We start from the raw sequence: 23,248 nt of genomic DNA, 5'->3' as shown, positions 1-23,248 counted from the left end.
CACACAGATATAAGGGATGCAGAACTGGAATTTGGGGAGTACAACGTCTACAGAAAGGATAGACAGGATAGGAAGGGGGGAGGGGTTATGCTATTAGTTAAGAAACACATAAAAACCAAGGAAGTGAAGCCAGTGGACATCGCTGGACAGTGCAGTGTTGAGTCAGTTTGGTGTGACATAAGCATTGGGAGATCAAAATTGAGAGTAGGAGTGTGCTATAGGCCTAATGACTCTGATGAGTATAATAAGGAACTGTACAGGGAAATAGAGTGGGCTAGTAAATCAGAGAGTCTTATAATGGGAGATTTTAATTTCCCAGATATTGACTGGAATTTGGGGGCTGGTTACTCACACACTAGCAGGGCTTTTGTGGATTTATTGGATGATTGTTTTCTACATCAGCATGTTCAGGAGGCAACTAGAGGGAGTAATACTCTTGATTTGATTATCAGCAGTGATTCTTCATGCATTAAGAATCTGCAGATAAATGAACCACTAGGTGGTAGTGATCACAGTGTGCTGAAGTGGGATTTACTGAAAGAGGTAACTACCATTAGGGGTAAAGGGAAGGGTTATTGCTTCCGTAAAGGCGACTACGATCGACTGAGACAGTATTTAAATTCTATACAGTGGGACCAACTGATGATGTTACCAACAGCAAATTCAAAATGGGAAGCATTCAAAGAACGTATCTTGGAAGCTACTAGGCTTTACATACCAACTAAGAAATATTGTTCAAGGTTTAGGCCAAAATGGATGTCAGATGAACTAATGAGGCATATGGCAGAGAAGAAAAATGCATGGGATACTTACAAATTAACACGACACAGAAGCCTATGATAGATACAAGTTGATATGCAACCAAGTTACAAAGGAGGTTAGGCAGGCGAAGGCAGATTACGAGAAATCCTTGGCAAGGGATGCAAAGAAAAACAGCAAAGAGTTCTTTACTTATGTAAACTCTAGAAGGAAGGGGATGAATCAGATTGGTCCACTTGATATTGATGGGTCAACTGTTGATGATCCTGCTCAGGTAGCTAACAAACTAAGTGAATATTTTGCATCGACATTCACACATGAGGAGTTATTCAGCGAGGGGAATGCCAGATGTGTATTCAACTCTAGCAGTAAGCTACAGAATCTTGAAATAACTGGGAGTAAAGTGGAGGAGAAACTGTTGAAGATAAACACAAGAAAGGCACCCGGGGTGGATGGGATCTATCCAGTTATATTAAAGGAGGCAGCAAGGGAAGTAAGCAAACCCTTAGCCATAATTATGAGAGCTTCCTTGGACTCAGGGGAGGTACCCATAGACTGGAAATGTGCAAATGTGACCCCAATTCACAAAGGAGGATCAAAGGCTGACACAAGTAACTATAGACCTGTGAGCTTAACTTCTGTTCCAGGGAAATTAATGGAGGCACTGGTTAAAGAAGCACTGCAGGATCATTTAGACAAGACTTCAGTTATAGCTCAGACACAGCATGGTTTTGTTAAGGGGAAGTCTTGCCTGACCAACTTGATTGGATACTATGATGCAGTCACAAAAGAACTGGATGCAGGGAATAACTTTGATATTATATACTTGGATCTTAGAAAGGCTTTTGATACTGTTGCACATGGAAGACTGCTACACAAATTGGAGCAGTGTGACATTGGAGGCAAATTGCTGCTATGGATAAAGGGGTGGTTGAGTGGGAGAAGACAGAGAGTGGTAATCAATGGACACTGCTCATCGTGGACTAATGTTATTAGTGGAGTCCCTCAGGGCTCAGTGTTGGGTCCATTATTGTTTTCTGTATTTATAAATGATATTGATGATGGTATATCAAGCTTAATGTCCAAGTTTGCAGATGATACAAAGGTTGGCAGGGTTGTCAAGGACACTACTGACACTACACTGCTGCAACAGGATCTGGAAAGGTTGAGCAGATGGGCTGAGAGGTGGCAAATGAAGTTTAACATTGACAAATGTAAAGTACTACACATGGGAAACAGCAACCCCAGAGCAACGTATCAACTCTGTGGTACTACACTGACAGTGGTAGAGAATGAAAGGGACTTGGGGGTGATTGTGCAGGCAGATATGAAGTTCTCTGAGCAGTGCAGACGGGCTGCAAGAGTAGCTCATGGAGTATTGTCAATGATATATAGGAATTTTTCCAGCAGGGATAAGGAGGTGATTATTCCATTGTACAAGGCAATGATCAGGCCACACCTAGAGTACTGTATACAGGTCTGGAGGCCTCATTTCAAGAAGGATGTAGAGCTGCTGGAACGAGTACAGAGAAGGGCAACAAGATTAGTGAATGGAACAAAGGGGTGCTCTTACGAAGAAAGGCTTAAGTTTTGCAAATTACAGTGTCTGGAGACTAGGCACCAGCAAGGTGATCTGATAGAGGTGTATAAAGCCTTGAATGGTTTAAGCATGCTCAATGCTGATGGGATTCTTCCTCTAGCTCAGAAAAATCACCTGAGAGGGCATAAATTCAAATTGAGGAAAGACAGATGTAGGATAGACGTGCGGAAATTTGCCTTTAGCCAGCGGGTGGTTGGTTGGTGGAACAGACTGCCATCCCTTGTGGTGGAGGTTGATAGCCTAAATAAGTTTAAGACTCAGCTGGACAGGTATTTTGAACGAACAGAGGGGTGAAGTGGAAGTGGGTTTTTTTTTTTTTTTTGGCTGATGCTGCATAAGCTTGCTTTCTTGCATCAAATGCCTCTACTAATGCTAATGCTAATAATGCAGAGCGAAACGAAACGCAAAAAAAATATAAAATAAACAAACATGGAAGGGAAAGTAAAGATAATAGGACAAAAAGGTAGTCGATAATCCCCTGTATAATTTAGTCAATTAAGTCACTAAACCCAATTAATAAAATGATGTAAATTTCAAATAATGCCAATTATAAATAATTTAGCGGTACCCCCCTCGAAGTTCCAAATATTTAATACCAGTTCCATATTTAATACCAGTTCCAAAAGACGTGAAATATCACCAAAAAGGGTTAAAGAAACTACCAAAAACTAAAATATAAAAATGATAGACTGAACATCATGCCCCATATCGACAGAGGACCACGAGGCCAATAATGGTCATGGAATCGCTGCATTTCAAGCGTCATACAAATCATCGCAAAGGCAGAAATATCGAAGGACCAAACCACCCCTCCATTCCCCGATAGATCAACCAATGCAGAGGATTTGTATGGCGGTGGTCCTTATGCAGCGAAAAATAATCTATAGAACAGACAGCACTCTTGATCAGAGCCACACCACTGACATAATGCAAGCTTAACCAGCTTATATAATAGAAAGGAAAAGAATAAGAATAGATGGCGGCACAGGCGCTGCTTATTTAGCATATCAACCCACTACTACCATTAATTTATATTATGTGAAGTAAAAATTAGGCAAAAGTAATAAAAATAAATAAATATGGCTATGTAGCTATCATTAGAGGCAGCAAATGCACATCCTCCACATGATGCCTAATTATATCTGATAATTAAAATAAATATGATATTTAAGATAAAAACATCAGCCAGTAGTACGGCAATAATGCAGAGCGAAACGAAACGCAAAAAAATATAAAATAAACAAACAGGGAAGGGAAAGTAAAGATAATAGGACAAAAAGGTAGTCGATAATCCCCTGTATAATTTAGTCAATTAAGTCACTAAACCCAATTAATAAAATGATGTAAATTTAAAATAATGCCAATTATAAATAATTTAGCGGTACCCCCCTCGAAGGTACCAGTTCCAAAAGACGTGAAATATCACCAAAAAGGGTTAAAGAAACTACCAAAAACTAAAATATAAAAATGATAGACTGAACATCATGCCCCATATCGACAGAGGACCACGAGGCCAATAATGGTCATGGAATCGCTGCATTTCAAGCGTCATACAAATCATCGCAAAGGCAGAAATATCGAAGGACCAAACCACCCCTCCATTCCCCGATAGATCAACCAATGCAGAGGATTTGTATGGCGGTGGTCCTTATGCAGCGAAAAATAATCTATAGAACAGACAGCACTCTTGATCAGAGCCACACCACTGACATAATGCAAGCTTAACCAGCTTATATAATAGAAAGGAAAAGAATAAGAATAGATGGCGGCACAGGCGCTGCTTATTTAGCATATCAACCCACTACTACCATTAATTTATATTATGTGAAGTAAAAATTAGGCAAAAGTAATAAAAATAAATAAATATGGCTATGTAGCTATCATTAGAGGCAGCAAATGCACATCCTCCACATGATGCCTAATTATATCTGATAATTAAAATAAATATGATATTTAAGATAAAAACATCAGCCAGTAGTACGGCAATAATGCAGAGCGAAACGAAACGCAAAAAAATATAAAATAAACAAACAGGGAAGGGAAAGTAAAGATAATAGGACAAAAAGGTAGTCGATAATCCCCTGTATAATTTAGTCAATTAAGTCACTAAACCCAATTAATAAAATGATGTAAATTTAAAATAATGCCAATTATAAATAATTTAGCGGTACCCCCCTCGAAGGTACCAGTTCCAAAAGACGTGAAATATCACCAAAAAGGGTTAAAGAAACTACCAAAAACTAAAATATAAAAATGATAGACTGACCATCATGCCCCATATCGACAGAGGACCACGAGGCCAATAATGGTCATGGAATCGCTGCATTTCAATCGTCATACAAATCATCGCAAAGGCAGAAATATCGAAGGACCAAACCACCCCTCCATTCCCCGATAGATCAACCAATGCAGAGGATTTGCATGGCGGTGGTCCTTATGCAGCGAAAAATAATCTATAGAACAGACAGCACTCTTGATCAGAGCCACACCACTGACATAATGCAAGCTTAACCAGCTTATATATAATAGAAAGGAAAAGAATAGATGGCGGAACAGGCGCTGCTTATTTAGCATATCAACCCACTACTACAATTAATTTATATTATGTGAAGTAAAAATTAGGCAAAAGTAATAAAAATAAATAAATATGGCTATGTAGCTATCATTGGCCTCGTGGTCCTCTGTCGATATGGGGCATGATGGTCAGTCTATCATTTTTATATTTTAGTTTTTGGTAGTTTCTTTAACCCTTTTTGGTGATATTTCACGTCTTTTGGAACTGGTACCTTCGAGGGGGGTACCGCTAAATTATTTATAATTGGCATTATTTTAAATTTACATCATTTTATTAATTGGGTTTAGTGACTTAATTGACTAAATTATACAGGGGATTATCGACTACCTTTTTGTCCTATTATCTTTACTTTCCCTTCCCTGTTTGTTTATTTTATATTTTTTTTGTGTTTCGTTTCGCTCTGCATTATTGCCGTACTACTGGCTGATGTTTTTATCTTAAATATCATATTTATTTTAATTATCAGATATAATTAGGCATCATGTGGAGGATGTGCATTTGCTGCCTCTAATGATAGCTACATAGCCATATTTATTTATTTTTATTACTTTTGCCTAATTTTTACTTCACATAATATAAATTAATGGTAGTAGTGGGTTGATATGCTAAATAAGCAGCGCCTGTGCCGCCATCTATTCTTATTCTTTTCCTTTCTATTATATAAGCTGGTTAAGCTTGCATTATGTCAGTGGTGTGGCTCTGATCAAGAGTGCTGTCTGTTCTATAGATTATTTTTCGCTGCATAAGGACCACCGCCATGCAAATCCTCTGCATTGGTTGATCTATCGGGGAATGGAGGGGTGGTTTGGTCCTTCGATATTTCTGCCTTTGCGATGATTTGTATGACGATTGAAATGCAGCGATTCCATGACCATTATTGGCCTCGTGGTCCTCTGTCGATATGGGGCATGATGGTCAGTCTATCATTTTTATATTTTAGTTTTTGGTAGTTTCTTTAACCCTTTTTGGTGATATTTCACGTCTTTTGGAACTGGTACCTTCGAGGGGGGTACCGCTAAATTATTTATAATTGGCATTATTTTAAATTTACATCATTTTATTAATTGGGTTTAGTGACTTAATTGACTAAATTATACAGGGGATTATCGACTACCTTTTTGTCCTATTATCTTTACTTTCCCTTCCCTGTTTGTTTATTTTATATTTTTTTTGTGTTTCGTTTCGCTCTGCATTATTGCCGTTCTACTGGCTGATGTTTTTATCTTAAATATCATATTTATTTTAATTATCAGATATAATTAGGCATCATGTGGAGGATGTGCATTTGCTGCCTCTAATGATAGCTACATTTATTTATTATAGCCATATTTATTTATTTTTATTACTTTTGCCTAATTTTTACTTCACATAATATATATATATATATATATATATATATATATATATATATATCAAATCTCTGACTGAAATATTTCTCAGTGAGGGTAAATACTTGTTAACAGCTCCTCGCAGATTCAATATGATCTAAAAAGAATGCATAATAGTCTCTTGCTTTTGAGTATTTTATGGTCACCGTAATCAGGAAAGTCCCCCCCCTTCCTCATTTAAGAACTGTGCACATTTCTGTGTTCAGTTTGTCTTTAAGAGTGCTTTGTTTCCTGCCATGACAGATGCCAACTTTTTGCCATGACAGGTTGGGATTATGCTCTCATTAAAGACAACGCTGTTATTCCTGATCATAGCATCATGGTGTATTTTAAATATATGTAGGAAATAGACATAAATCAATTTGCAGTCGCATGCAAAGTTCCAAATCATGAACTGTATAGTGCTGCATGTTGCTTTATGTGTTCTTACATGATTCTAATTGATATTTGACTGTTTCCCTTGTATAAATCTTTTGTAAATATTCGATTTTAAAATATACAGGAAATCCTCCCTTAATGGATACTCAGTTCCTGGCCAGAAATATTAGAAATTACTTTTTAAACAACCTCTCCAAAATGGGCTCTCTCTAGTATGGATGTAATCATTTTAATATGCCTCCTTTGGTGTTTTCAGCCTAGATGGGACACTTTCACAACATAAATGACATAAATAATAAGGTGATTATAGTAATACTAATTAGACTTGTGATGGCCATGGATTACTCATGGAGAAGATGGCAAGTTGTTAATACAATCACCTGCTAGTAAGGAATGTGTACTTATTTGAGCTGTCCAGTGCAGTTTCACTGTTATGCATCACTTAGCAAGGCAGTAAAATTGCCAAACTGAGAAATGCTATTCTCAAGGATTTAAAAAAAGAAGAAACCTCATAGACAATTTTTACCAGTTTGAGAAAAGGCCTTTGGTTTCGGGTTGTTGCATAATTATTATAAAAGTGTGCTATTACCAAAAACTGATACGTTTATTATAAACTAAGACAAAAACAAACAGGAGCTTTCTGGGCGAGGTGCCCCTTCTTCAGCTGGTACAAATATGTTAAATATAGAATAACAATATAAGACTAGTGTGATCATGCATTAGACAAAGTAAGGAGCGTACACGTTGTGGGTGGACGTTATATGGAATAAAATAATAAATGAGTCACTGGGCAAAATCAGACGTCTGGTGCTGGCAATGTAAGGCACATACACGAGACATGCCAGTGTTCGTATTACTGTAAAACAGAAGCCTCCATGATTGGGTGCATGTGTACTCCCCTATTGCGGTTGAAGACACTACTTATGTGACCCACATTCAGCATATTCGTGCCCAATTCCCTCCACTAACATCCTGTCTTGCATTCTTTACCTAAGGGCACGTGACCCAAACCACAGCTAAATATAAATTTTGAACAGAACTGCATAAATTAATATTAAACTATTTTCTAGTTTAAAAAAATATACCTATGTAAACTAAGCAGACGTCATTACAAAGTTTTTAGTGGAAACCCCCTGGAACACTTTTTTGACATCCCCCCAGGGGTTTGCGAACCACCAGTTGGTAACCGCTGGTCTAAAACATCCAGAAAGGAGAGGGTGTTATTTGTTTCTAGTTCAATGGTAAACTGGATGAAGAGTGACATGGAGTTAAGGTGTTGCAGCAGTTTGGGTTCCGATCCCCGGGGAATAATCACAAATATATCGTCCACGTATCAACACCAGAGGGTGATGGGGATAGGCAGGTTCGAAAATATATGGTTCTTTAGTTCCTCCATGGCAATGTTGCCATGTGATGGCTTGTTGTACTGGAACAGAAATGAATAAGGAGACTACATGGAATGAGGTCATGACCTCGTCTTCTGAGATGGTGAGATCTTTAATGAGGTGTAGAAACTCCACACTTTTGGAAAGGTACAGTTGGTATCTCCCCACAAGGGGTGTTAACAGCCGGGTGATAAATTTTGAGAGTTCATATGTAGGTGAGTGGCAGCAGGAAACAATGGGTCTTAAAGGAATACCCGGTTTGTGGATATTTGGTAGCCTGTAAAATTATGGAAGCTGACAATATGTCTCATGACGTTTTCAACATATGGTTTTTGAGATCTTTTTATATGTGAACCAGCCATGTATCAATTTGTTAACTTTGGATTCCAACCTCTCATGCTTTAACAGGGGAGTCCTGTACCAGCTTATATACATTGTGATCATGCAGGAGAGAGAGGGCCTTACATAAATACTCAGACCTGTCCATAACTACGGCGTGTCAGCCTTTTTCAGGGCAGGACCACAATGGTGTCATTGCTGCTGAATGACTTAAGGGCTTCTTGGTGGCAACGACTAAGGTTGGAAGTAGTGGGATGGATATGCTGCAAAATGGAGGTGGTTTTAAAACAGATCTCGTTCACAGTTTCTTCAGGCAAATGACCGAAAACCTTAAGAATTTGGATCAGCAGTTTGCACCAAAAATTGAAGAGAGTCATTGTCGGCGCCTCTGTAGCCAGGTGGACAGGAGCAGCAGTGCGTAGCACATACTTCTTGATTAGACCTGGGTTCGAGCCCGTGACCACCAAATACAGAGGATGCAGAAAGGTCAGGAAATGACCACCGCATATCCCCGGAGCAATATGGCCTTAGTTGCTAATGCTCCTAAAAACCAAATAACAATGTTTGGGGTCATTGTCAACAAAACACGGCGCCTCCGTAGCCAGGTGGGAAGGAGCAGCAGTGCGTAGCACCCCTTGATTAGACCGGGGTTCGAGCCCGTCACCACCAAATACGGATTATGCGGAAAGGTCAGCGAATGACCACCGCATATCCCTGAGCAATATGGCCTTAGTTGCTAATGCTCCAAATAAACAACCAACCATCAACAAAACAAAACTGTTTGGATCAGCAGTTTGCACCAAAAATCTCAATTTTTGGTGCAGAAATCTCAATTTTTGCCAAACCTTTTATCTCTACAAGAGATAAAAGGTTTGGTTTCTCCCTCAACCTTTTCCAACATCATTCAAATTTTGTTTTCAAGCTGTCCATGAAACCGAGATATACTGCGTGAGGCCCATACTGTCAAGAACACACATAGAGGTCCTCAGGGGATAACACACGCTTTATTTTGAACTTAAGTAGCAAACAGTTGTCAGTGAACAGAGTAATCTTTTAACTTTTGGGATGAAATTTGTGTTCTTCCACAAAAATCTCCCGTGAAGCAATTAGTCATGGGAGTGGAGGCATCTCTTGGTCATTTGCCCAAAGAAACTGCGAATGAGATCCATTTTAAAACTGCCTCCATTTTGCAGCATATCCATCCCATCACTTCCAACCTTAGTTGTCGCCAGCAAGAAGCCCTTAAGTCATTCAGTAGATGACACCATCATGGTCCGGCCTGCTAGTAAAGGCTGATGCACCATAGTTATGAACAGGTCTGAGTATTTATGTAAGGCCCTCTCTCCCCTGCATGATCACAGTGTATATGAGCCAGTACAAGACTCCCCTGTTTAAAGAATGAGAGGTTGGAATCCAAATTCAACAAATTGATACATGGCTGGTTCACATCTAACAAGATTTCAAAAACCATACATTGGAAACGATACGACAGGTTGTCAGCTTCCACAATTTTACGGGCTCCCAAAGATCCACAAACCGGGTATTTCTTTAAGGCCCATTGTTTCCTGTTGCCACTCACCTACATATGAACTCTCAAAATTCATCGCCAGGCTGTTAACACTCCTTGTGGGAAATACCAACCATACCATTTCCAACAGCATGATCTTGTTGCACAACCTAATCCACCCCATAACAATGAATTTGTCAACTGCCTACATTCCCCGAGGTCGTGACCTCCTTCAGTGTAGTCTCCCTATTCACTTCTGTTCCAGTACAACATGCCATTACCTGTTCGAGACATCTTTGGAACAGTGATACCACCTTATCTGACAGCACTTTGCTCTCTACAGATGATATCTCTGTGGCCTCAACCTATGCTTGACTGGCAGCATGGTTATGTTCGACAACTCTCTGTTCTGCCCAGTCAGTCCATGGCACAGCTATGGGAGCTCCTGTCAGTTCTATCATAGTTAACATTGCCATGGAGGAACTAGAGAACCATATATTTTCGAACCTGCCCATCCCCATCAATATATCATCCGTGAAATTCAATCGCGAAAATATCATCATGTGGATGGTATTTTCGCGATTATTCCCTGAGGATCAGAATCCAAACTGCTGCAACATCTTAACTCCCTGTCGCCATTTATCCAATTTACCGTTGAACTAGAAGAAACAACACCCTCTCCTTTCTGTGTGTTTTAGTCCAACATGTGGGCTCACGTTTTAGATTTTCAGTTTATAGAAAACCCATGTGTGCAGGCCAATTTACAAACTACAGGTCTGCACATGTTCCCAGTCATTTACTCAGTACTACACATGCCTTGTTTATCCACGCTTGGACCCACTCTAGCTCTGTAGATGACAGATGGTTGGAAATTTCCAAGGTAAGGGCTGACCTTACTAGATGCGGTTATCCAACTCACATTCTATACAAGTGTGATTTACAAGCTCCCGATCTTGTTGCACAACTTAATCCACTGCATAACAATGAATTTATCTGAACTGCCTACATTCCCTGCTACGCGGGTATATCAGGACATCTTACAAGAATCCTATGCACCTACCATATAAGGTGTTTACAACTTTCTGGTAGGAAATTACATTAGATTATTTCTAGGGTGAAAACACCAATCCCCCTCGTTACATTGTGGTAGTTGTTATGTAAACGAAACCGCTAGAAGACTAAAAGAGCGAGTCTCGGAACACTAAAGGGTCCTCCAGTCTGCTGACTCTGAATACTCCACTGTTGCCAAGCACTATTCTGAACAACATGACCTCGATCCCCGACGCGGTGTTGAGCTCATTGATCACTTACGTAACTACTGCCAATGCTTATGGCACTACACATAGCCAAATATAATAGTCTTCAACCACAATATGGGCGTGCACCCAATCATTGAGGTAACTGTTTTACAGTACTGTGAATGCTGGCATATGTCTCGCGTACATGCCTTACATTCCCAGCACCAAATGTCTCATTCTGCCCGGTGACTCATTTATTGTTTTATTCCATATAACGTCCATCCACCTTACGCTCCTTACTTTGTCTAACACATGATCACATCCAGTCTTATATCGCTATTCTATATTTAACGTATTTGTACCAGCTGAAGAAGGGGGCACCTTGCCCCGAATGCTCTTGTTTGTTTTTGTGTCTTAGTTTATAATAAATATATCAGTTTTTCAGTGTTTTCGGTAGTAACAATATTTTATAATAATTTTTACCTGTAGTTGAAGAGGATTTTCCACATCTGCAAACCTATAAAATCACTTCCAGGTTATAGAGTATATCGTCAAGTGTTTATTTGCCAACTGAAAAAATGTGCTTTACAGTAGATGGCAGCATAATTACAAAGTGTGACCTTGGTGTGATTGACCAATCACAAGAAGATGCACTACATACTTTTGTTCAACAAGCTGCAGTCTGCGACTACTGTTATGCATAAATTTTGAACACAGTTTTAAAAGAAACCACCGAGTAGACCTACAATTCTATAATAGTGTAGAAAATTCATAAAGGACATGTGTTTGTGCAATGAACTGCAGATGTGGTGGCCAAACAACAGTCAGTGAGGGCACAGTAGAGCTGTTTCAAGGAAGTCCTGCACAAAATCTGTAAATCCATACAATATACCAGTCATGTTGTATGGATTTACCATACAAATGAGCTTAATGGGTTAAGGTCAACAATGTGTATCATGTTACACTGCCATCTGAGGATGAGACCATACAAGTTGCAGCTTGTAAAAAAGCCATTGATCAAAGGCAAAATTCAAGAGGATAGAATTTTGTTGGTAAATTTATGATTACAGTTTTGCAGTTATGCTGCAATTACTATGGCATGCACATTTTCCAATTGGTGAACAAAAATTTGAAGATATCTTCCGTGACTTTGAAGCAGTTTCAGATTTGTATTGTGTACCCTATTTGCACAATAATGTTTTAGTTTTGTAATGGACATCTACATATTGCTATACATGATATTACTATATTTGATAAAAATGCCATGGGGTGCTTTACATTACTTTCATAATTGCTTTTGTAATAGGGGTGCCCAACTTTTTGACTGAGGGACAGGCACAGTTTTCCCATGCCATAATCCACCACTTTAAATCGGCCATGAAAAATGGCGGTTATTTAAGTAGCTACATAAGAAGTTTGTTCATGTATGCAGATCTTCCCTTGAATATATTGGAATACTGGTCAAAATTTTTCTAGGCATTACATTAATTGTATGCCAACTTTTATTAAGAAATAAAATTTGTACTATTTGCAGCATGGTTATATGCAGAAATTTAAATCGGAAGGGGGTTTTGAACCATTAAAGGGGATGAGTTGCATCCTGTTACATTAAAAAAAATTATATATATATTCAGTGTAAGCAAAAGTCATGAATATGAAATAAACTAGTGAATGATCTAATTATCCACAATGAAAATTAAAAGCTGTAAGCAAAGCCTTCTATATTGATTTTTTTACTAAAAGCTATCATTTATTTAAAGTTAATTAATTGAAGCATATGCACAATAATAATCAATAATAAAAAAAAAAAAAAACTCTGAGTAAGCAACCTGAGTAAGTTACAAAGAATTTAATTTTTAAAATTATTGAAACTGGCCATTAACCTCTGTAAAGTGGACACTTCTGACCTAGTGTTGTCTGCTTTAGACAGGTTTCACTCTGTTAACATCACAGAATGATGCAAGGGAGCAACTCCAAAATAGTATTTAAATTCTATATGGTGGGACCAACTGATGATGTTACCAACAGCAAATACAAAATGGGAAGTATTCAAAGAATTAATCTTGGAAGCTACTAGGCTTTTCATACCAACTAAGAAATATTGTTCAAGGATTAGGCCTAAATGGGTGTCAGATGAAGTAATGAGACATGTGGCAGGGAAGAAAAATGCATGGGATATATATAAATTAATGGGTGACACAGAGCCTATGATAAATATAAGCTGGATTGTAACCAAGTCACAAAGGAGGTTAGGCAGGCAAAGGCAGATTACAAGAAATTTGGCAAAGTATGCAAAGAAAAACAGCAAAGAATTCTTTACTTATATAAGTTACAAAGGAAGTAACTTATGTAAAATCTAGAAGGAAGAGGATGAATCATATTGGTCCACTGGATATCGATGGTTCAACTGTTGATGATCCTGCCTGGGTAGCTAACAAACTAAATGAGTATTTTGCATCTACATTCACACATGAGGAGTTATTCACGGAGGGGAATGCCAGAGGTGAATTAAACTCTGGCAGTGAGCTAGGTGATTTTGTAATAACAGAGAGCAAAGTGGAGGAGAAATTGTTGAAGATAAACATAAGAACGGCACCTGGGTTGGATGGGATCTATCCAGTTATATTAAAGGAGGCAGCAAAGGAAGTAAGCAAATCCTTAGCCATAATTATGAGAGCTTCCTTGGACTTGGGGGAGGTTCCCATGGACTGGAGATGTGCAAATGTGACCCCAAAAGAAAGGCTTTTGATACTGTTGCACTACTGCACAAATTGGAGCAGTGTGGCATTGGAGGAAAATTGCTGCTATGGATAAAGGGATGGTTGAGTGGGAGAAGACAGAGAGTGGTAATCAATGGACACTGTTCTTCGTGGACTAATGAGTCTCTCAAGGGTTCAGTATTGGGTCCATTGTTTTCTGTATTTATTTTTTGATAGCATATCAGGCTTAATGTCTAAGTTTGCAGATAATACGAAGGTTGGCAGGGTTGTTAATGACACTAATGACAGTAAGGTGCTGCAACAGGATCTAGAAAAGTTGAGCAGATGGGCTGAGAGCTGGCAACTGAAGTTTAACATTGACAAGTGTAAAGTACTGCATATGGGAAGCAGTAACCCCAGTGTAACGTATCAACTGTGTGGTACTACACTGACATTGGTAGAGAATGAAAAGGACCTGGGGGTAATTGTGCAGGCAGATATGAAGTTTTCTGAGACGTGGTTTTCTGAGACTTGTGCAGATGGTCTGCAAGAGCAGCTCATGGTGTCTTGTCAATGATAAACAGGAAATATTTCTAGCAGGGATAAGGAGGTGATTATCCCCCTGTATAAGGCAATGCTCTGGCCACATCTTGAGTACTGTATACAGGTCTGGAGGTTTCATTTTAAGAAGGATGTAGAGCTGCTGGAACGAGTGCCGAGAAGAGCCACAAGATTAATGAATAGAACAAAGGGTTGCTCTTACAAAGAAAGGCTTAAGTTTTGCAAATTACAGTGTCTGGAGACTAGTCTCCTGCGAGGTAATCTGATTATAAAGCTTTGAATGGTTTGAGCATGCTCGATGCTGATGGGATTCTTCCTCTTGCTCAGAATAATCACCTGAGGGCATAAATTGAAATTGAGGAAAGACAGTTGTAGGATAGATGTGCAGAAGTTTGCCTTTAGCCAGCGTATGGTTGATTGTTGAAACAAACTTCCATCTGTCGTAGAAGTTGATAGCTTAAATAGATTCAAGGCAGAACAAGACAAACATTTGGAGCGAGTGGATGGGTGGAATTAGAAGGTTTTTTTTTTTTTGGCTGATGCTATATAAGCTTGCTTTCTTGCATCATGTGCCTTTACTAATGCTAACTCTTATGGAGTGCTGCTGAGAGGGAGAGAGAGGGAGAGACTCCCAAGTTTTATATATTAACTACTTCTTTTGATATTTATCTAATCCTTCTTTAGAGCTACATAGCTTTCTGCCTCTACAAGGCTAATTGTTGGTCCTGTTCCAATAGTTGGTCATTAAAGATAGATTTCCTTATATCCAGTCTACAATTATCTTTCTTTTATGCTAGTTCAGTTGCTTTCTTGAAAGGAACATAAGTTGTATGATGGTGTTAGACTGTTTTTTGTTAAATTATAAAAAATTATTTTTGAATTTTTTTTTTAATTATTGAATATTGACTTTTATTTATCATTATTTACATAATTCAACCCATTTCTTATTGAACTATCTTGGGCTGCATATTTTTTTTCAGTCATCTTCTGTTATATTCTTCCCCTTTCTTCAATTTTTTGTTCTTCTTATGCAGCAACCCTCTTCCTCCAAAAAACTCAATTTTGAGAATATGCATGGCAGGTACAATGGGTCAAGTTATGTTATTATGGTTGTGTTGTTGGATGGAGGGTATTTGAATGAACTGTTCCCCCTCCACAAAAAGGTTTGCCCCATCCTTGCTTTATTAGCATACTGTGTGTGTGTGTGTGTGTGTGTGTGTGTGTGTGTGTGTGTGTGTGTGTGTGTGTGTGTGTGTGTGTGTGTGTGTGTGTGTGTGTCATACAAATGTATCAGGAACAAAAACCAAAATGCTTCACATGGTCTTTACACATGAGTACACTGTTCCCCAAATGGGCATGTCTACCAGAGTGACATCAGTTTTATTATTTCAAGTTTATTGCCTTTTCTTTTTATTTACATTTTCATGAGTAATTTTTTGTTAAAAAAGATGTTTTGCCATAAACAAATAAAATATGAATATAAAATCAGCAGGATGTTTGTGTCCATTTCTGGCAGCACACTATCCCGACTTTCTTTACAAGCAGCTCAAATTGTTGATGCATCCTGGTTCAGTTGTAAAAAGTTTGAGCTATAATAATGAAGAATGCAGAAGTTTTGTTTCCACAAGTATAAATGAAAAGTGGTTATGTAAACAATTCAAGCAAAAATAACAAAGAATGTGAGAATTTCATTTTTACAAGTGATGCTGTCCGCTATTCTTAGCAGGTTGAGCCTTAGAAACACATTCTTTTCCCCTAGCCACAAATAACATCATACCCAAAGGGAGGTGAATTCAAACAAGAAAAAATGCACACCTCAATGGTTTTATTTTAAAAACAAATCTTTAAAAATATATCTTTTCAGTTTAAAAAATGGAGTATTTACAATTGTCATAATAGATTGAAAATGTAGGGTGGTGTCAAAAAGTGAACAATTTTGAATTATTTCTTTCTTGCTAATAAAAGGTTAGAGAAGTAGCACTTGCAGGGATGGCTTGTTCTTGATTGTAAGGTGATTGTCACAGCCATTCCAGGATTAAAAAAACAAGAGGTCATTAAAGGGAGGTCCCTGTTCAACATAATAGTGATGAACTGTTATGGGCACTGATTTTTCCTGAATTCTGATTCATACTATAAGTTACCAAAACCAAAAGGTAGTTTTACATTAACTACCACTGCTAATATTTGATTTCTTTTATTATTAAATTGAGATATTATCCACACACATACAGAGAGAGAGGGAGAGAGAAAACAGTTATAGTGCTGTGAATTTTGAATTTTTCTGAGTAACAGTAAAGGTTTAAAAGCAAATTCCATTTGCTTTAACTGCTCAAACAAATAGTAAACTTCATTGCTTTCTTTTGTAATGACTGTCTACCAAGGAGATGCAGATTTATAAGAAAACTCTTGCAAATAAGTATGATTTTTAGGATTCCTTTGAATAAATTTGTTCTTTAAAAACTTTTGTATCCTTATCTGTATATGAGGTGTGATCAAAAAGTTTGGGGACTGACTTTTTATTATGAGATGATGTCATTGCCATAATTGCAACTTGTTGCAGTATATTCAGTGACTCATCTGGACATAGCAGTGCGTGAAACAGCCATTTATTTGCAGTCAGTCTGAATCAGCACCTGGTGAATTAAAGGTGTTTATTGTATTTTAAAATGAGTGATTTTAGTGAACAGCATTTCATAAAATTTAGTTTCAGTTAGGAAAAAATACAGCAGAAACCTCATGAAATGGGGAGAAAAAACTTAGAAAAGATGCCACATGTCATTTCAAAGACTTTTCAGGGGTTTGCAAAGTTTAAAGAGGATCACTTGTTCGTTGAAAATGATATTTTCTCTGGTTGCCCTTCACCTTCAAAAACCAATGTTCATGATCTGATCAGAAGGGATCAATGTTCAACTATCTACAAAGTTCCTAGTGAAATTGGTATTTCTTATGGTACATATCAGTCAATTTTAACACACTATTGGGCATACAATATATTTCCACCAAGTTGGTGCTTTGCATGGCAGGATTTTTGTCAGCATGCTGCTCACTCACACTTTTCTCTCCCATCATTACTGGTTACACATCGTGGTTGTGGCTATGACTTGGAAACAAAGGTCCATTCTTCTCGATGGAAACCCCATTCCGAAAGAAAATTCCATCAGTAGTGTTGGAATTGATATATGCAGTTTTCAAGGAGACTACTTAAAAGGAAATCCATCCGAATAAACATCAGTTCCCAAATGTTAGTTCACTCCCTGAACTTTTTGATCCCACCTTGTATACGTGAAAAATTGTATTATTTTTACTCGTTTGCCAAATGCATTTTTATTCTCAAAGTTGGGGGGGGGGAGAATAAGCATAAGGTGCTACTTTATACACTGAAAAGCACTTTTATATTTCCTTTGCTTGTCATTGCAGTAGACCAAACAATTTCACATAAGCAGTAATCTAAAATTTTAGTGGTTACTTCTTGATATTGGCATAATGTGCAAAGTAATCATAAAACAAAAAACAATCAAAAGACAAATGTACTGGAATACATATTTATTATTTCATGTTTTTGGAGACAGGGTTTTTATATTTTCTTTCATAAAGAAAAAAAAAAAAAAAAAAAAGGTGTGTGTGAGAGAGAGAGAGAGAGAGAGAGAGAGAGAGAGAGAGAGAGAGAGAGAGAGTGTGTTACTGTATTCCTTGGAAGTAATGGTAAACTTATGACCACATGAGATGTAGATAAAACCAGTGAGAGCATGAAACCATTTTAATCCATTATCACCTTAATAAAAGACCAAATTTTTATAGTTTAAAAATACTATACCACTGTATTTTAAGCTTTAGAAATATTTGGTGCAAATAGAGAATTTAGAATTTGAAATAACATTAATAATTAAGCAAAAGTTTCAGAGAATACTAACTCTGATGCAAAAATGGCCCACTAAACAGGATCATTATGGATGACCTCAAACGGGTGAGTGATTGCCAAATAAGTTCTTTGCATCTGTATTCACACAAGATTGTACTTCTCTAAAGAAGAAGACTGTTAGCTTAGCTAACAGTTTTCTTCCTTTGAGAAGTACAATTGTTGCAAATCATTCAGCATAAAATTATGAGGTTTAAAAGTGAAGCAAGCACATGGAGCTGATGGTATCTATCCATTAAAAGTGGAAGTAGCCGGCTGGTCACTAAACTGCCTAGATCTGTAGTAATCTAAAATCTGTAATATAGGGATAATGGGCACATCCTTAGACCTGTATGAAGTCCCAAAAGATTGGGAAACTGCTAACATCTTTCCTGTGCATAAAGGTGGTTCCACAAGAGTTCCACTCTTGTAACTACAGACCTGCTGAGTTGACTTTTTTTGCATGAAAAATTATGATATCTGTGATTAAGGATGTAGTTTGGGTTCTTCTTGGTAGTGATATTATAATTTGTTAAGGGAACTTCTTGTCCGACCAGTCTAGTAACGTTTTATTAGTCACAAAGAGAATAACTGATATATTTTTAATTAGGTTTAGGAAGGCTTGAGACATGGTAATGTATGAATGCCTTCTGCACCATTTACTGAAGGCTTTAATTTTTTGCTGCATCATTGTGGCATTGGGAAAGGATGTAATAATGGATGAAGGAATAGTTAAATTGGCAGAAGACAATGAGTAGTTATAAACAGGTAGTGCTCTGAATGGACTAGTGTTGTAATGAGGTCCCTGCAAGTTTTGTGCTAGGGCCATTATTGTATATCGGTGATGGGATTAAAAGTCATGTCAAAATTTGCTGTTAATATTAAGTTAGACAGGGTTATTAACAATAAGAAAGAGAAAATGTTGCTGTGGCGAGATCGAAACAAATTATATAACTGGTCTGAAAAGTGGCAGTTAAGTTTTAATGCTAGCAAATACAAGATACTGCATCTGAGTTACGGTAAACCCAAGTTAAATTGTATATTAAATTATCAACTGTGGGTAAACATGCTTAACACTCTTAAAGATAAAAATGACATGGAAGTTGGAATAAAATCTGCTATGAGACTCTCTCAGGAGCATAGTGGGGCTCTTGATAAAATAGTGCATGGGGAACTGCCAATGATATATAGAAATTTGTCAGTAGAAGATAGGTGTAATTATCCTTTGTACAAATTTTGCAGATAAATCATATCCTGAATACTATAATAAGTCGGGCGGCCTCATTTCAAGAAAGATTGACTTGCTTGAAAGGGTACAAAGAATGGTCACAATATAAAGAATTATGAGTACAGTTTTTGTGGCTGTCATGATTTAAAAATTGTTGATAACTGATATATAGAAACCAGGTTTTGAAGGGGGTGGGTTTTGTGAAATTTCTAAATATTTACTTTCTTGTTGTCTATAAAATAGGTGTTTTTTAATAAGACTTTAAGATTAATTCCTTTTTGTGGTGTTACTGCTATAGATTTTGGCTTCGTTGGAATCCCTGGCTCGCTCGTTACCAAAGATTCACCGCAGTGCTTCAGAGCCCACCTTGAATCGTACTCATCTTCAGTCAGAGGATTTCATGTACATGTGTGCCTCACCAAAAACACCCATTAATAGCCAGTTTGGAGCTTTTCCTTTTTTTTCTCCAGCTACTAATATATGAATGATACAGCTTTGAATGTTAAAGCATTTACAGGTCTATCAAGTCAACAGCAGCAGCAGAAACTTACAGGTAAACCCTGTGGTTGTTAACTGACTGTATGCTGTGCATTCCATTTGAAGTGTCCTGAAAGATGACATTCTCTGAACAGCAGCAACATAACTGAAGACTATGTCTATTGCTTGCGAGTCAGTAGTTAAGAAGTGGAAAGTTTGTGCTGTGAAAGTGGCTGTTTAGCCCCCTCCCCTTCCCATTTTTTTTTTAATCATTAGCAAGTATTTATTATGAACTTGCTTGTTGTGACTGTGTGTATTGTCGAGAAGATTGTAAAATGTGACTGAACTGGTTCAGAGAGTGATGCAAGAGCAAATATGTTTCTTTAACCATGTTCCTTGTTTCTTCCTAAAACTGATGGGGAGAACAAAAAAAAAAGTCACAAGTATACCAAGAATTATACAACAGAAACTGTAAGAACTGTGCCATCCTTCTACAAGGCATGGTGTGATATTGGTTGCCATTTTTTGGCCTTTATTGCCCGCTTGCATATCTTATATGATGTGCACTAAAAGAAAGTAAAAAAGAAAAACTTTTAGGAGTAGAAGTGTATAGAAAATGTAATTTTGTCTTATCTGTGCTTGCATATAATCTTCATAAGTATGTATTCTGTATAAATATTCTAGTGTGGGAAGAATTAACTTAAAACTAAAGCCATAAAATAATACATTCACTGGATACTTTATGTGAACATGTCTTGTTTTGAAAATTTCTGTAAATCACATTGACAGTGAAGCACAAAGTCCAAACATTTAAATACTTTCAGTAGAGTGAATTTATAATGGAGAAGCTCTATATATAACTATAAAACCTAGAAAAAATTTGTAACTGAAGTTCTTATAAGTGAGATGATTGATTCTGATTAAATTACACAATATTATATAACATCACAACATATCAGAATACTGTTATCCTGTGAAATTTAGAGACTTGTACATTGTGATACATTTGTATTCTAGAAATAGTACATATTATAATAACACAGTTGTGATATATGCCGTAAAAAAGTGTGAACATGATACATGACTGGTTTCTTAAACTCAGCTAGTAAGTTATGCAACTAAAATCACAAAAATTATGTTTAATAATGGTTATCCTATATTAAATATTGCCTAAACACAGTACTTGTTAAAGCTCAGATAAAGTCTACTACTTACAGAAGCCTACTTCAACAACAAATATCTTGAAGTTTAATAAGGAAAAATATCTTTCTAGAGACTTGCCTTTGGAGAGGTAAAATATTGTAGATAATTCATAGATATGCAAAGTTGGTTATAACTGGTGGACTAGATGTATGTTTCAAAAAATTTGAAAAATAAATAAGATGAACATCTACACATAATGTGAAACTTGCAGAAAATGTTATAAAAAGAACATATGATCAGTGGCTTAACTCTGTGCTGTTATAAAAGAATAAAAATGTTTACAATAACATTCAAAATATGAATACATAATATCAAAGATCTTTCCCTTTCAAATTATGGTATTCCTATATCTTTTTTGATATAGTGATTTTTATTTACAAATATTAATGTACCTCACACACACTTCACATTGTTTTTTAATTACTTGAAAGGAATACCTCCCTGCCAACTAATAGATAAAATTAAACTCACAATGTGTCTTGACCATGGCTTTCTTTCTTTCTTTCTTTCTTTCTCTCTCTTTTTTAGATCTTTCAAACTGCTGTGTGCATGCAGATATGCTGAAAATCAGGTAATCTGACATTCACAGGACCATGCCAGTGCCAGATTATCAGATATTTTGGACTATTGAAAATTTATCCAAAAGTACTTAAGTGTCGAATAATACAAAATGTTTAGTGTATCTGTATGTTGTTTCTTTTATATTTTATCTAGCTATTGTTTTATTACATAAAATAATAAAATATATTTAAGTGGAAAGTATTGAGAAAAAATTAACAGTGAAACTGTTCTCTTTGCCCTTAATTTCATACAAAGTAGAAGAATCAACATTAAAGTTAAGCAACTTCATCGATTTTCTTCACTTGTGTACAGTACAGTACAGTACAGTACTTTAGGTCTTGTGGAAAGCTGTTCTGTAGCTTTCCGAAGCAGCACATTTACTGATACCCAATTCGTGCTATGATATAATTTAAAATCCACTGATAATTAAACTCTGTGAAAATTAAAAGCTTTTAAAGTTCTTTATGTGATTAACATCTATTGAAAATGCTAAATTAATTATAAAAGCCTCATTATTACCAGTGCATCAAAGGAACACAAATCAAAAAAAGAGATAAGACGGTAAATTGTAGGGTCATTCCTTGAGTCATTAACACCATACTTGCGTCATACATATGAAGAAAACTTCATAAGTTACAGTACAGTACAGTAAAATGTTGCCAAAAATATGAATAATCTTCAAATAATTTTTTTTTTTTTTCTCTTAGTAAAATACAAATGGATGAAAGTTCCATAGGACTAAAATTGTTTTGTGTCCCTGTTGCTAATTTTGCTCATGAGTAGCAATAAACAATCCTGTCTTTTTAATACAACTGTATTTATTGTATTTTACTATGTACTCAATCACAATAAGAATATTTATTCCTGTGGGGTGAAGTCTGCATTTAGGTGGGGTGGGACTGTAACAATCTGTTACTGTCTTTATTTTATTTATTTATTTTTTTTTACTACTATCTCAAGTGTTCTTGCAGAGAGCTCTGTGACTTTCATTGTAAACCAAATTCATCAGCAGACTTAATTGAAATTATTATCTCCAGCAGGTTTGTAACACATAAGATGTTTAGATTTTATGAATATGTGAACTGGTAAGATAACAAACAGCATCCCTCCATTGGAACAATAGCTGAAAAAACACATAGGGAAAGCAGTCAGATTGTTACCATTAGCTAACTTATTTTTAACATTGTGTTACAATGCTAAAAGATTACACATTGGATCTTCAGCACATTTGACTATTAAGCACTTGCTCTCCTGCATTGTTTTATTTATTTCTTTGTGTTATATATCTGGTATATCTAGTTTGATGCTATGTTTCCCCTCCCCCTCTTCTTATTTTGCTGTTTTAATGTTCCACTAATGAAGCGCTTACAAATATCAGTGATCTCGAAACATTTGGCTCTATTTCTTTTATACTGTTTTTTAATTTCGTGATATTAATATAGAGTAAATAACCTA

The 23,248-nt window shown here is 36.7% G+C and overlaps 1 protein-coding gene across 1 annotated transcript in view; it reads left to right on the top strand.

The window, feature by feature from the left end:
- Raf (serine/threonine kinase raf oncogene) overlaps positions 1-20,579 on the top strand; it is a 439,038-nt gene extending 418,459 nt beyond the window's left edge. Inside the window, exon 18 of the mRNA XM_090387771.1 lies at positions 19,851-20,579. Within this exon, the coding sequence (XP_090243897.1) occupies positions 19,851-20,036 (186 nt within the window). The 3' untranslated portion in view covers positions 20,037-20,579. The remainder of the gene's footprint in view (positions 1-19,850) is intronic.
- Positions 20,580-23,248: the final 2,669 nt, after the last annotated feature.

The sequence above is a fragment of the Mastigoproctus giganteus genome, chromosome 13 (assembly GCF_048544385.1).
Source record: "Mastigoproctus giganteus isolate SK-2022 chromosome 13, ASM4854438v1, whole genome shotgun sequence".
Lineage (NCBI taxonomy): Eukaryota > Metazoa > Arthropoda > Arachnida > Uropygi > Thelyphonidae > Mastigoproctus > Mastigoproctus giganteus.
Note: the sequence above shows the minus strand (reverse complement) of the source record. Positions and strands in the feature narration are given on the sequence as shown.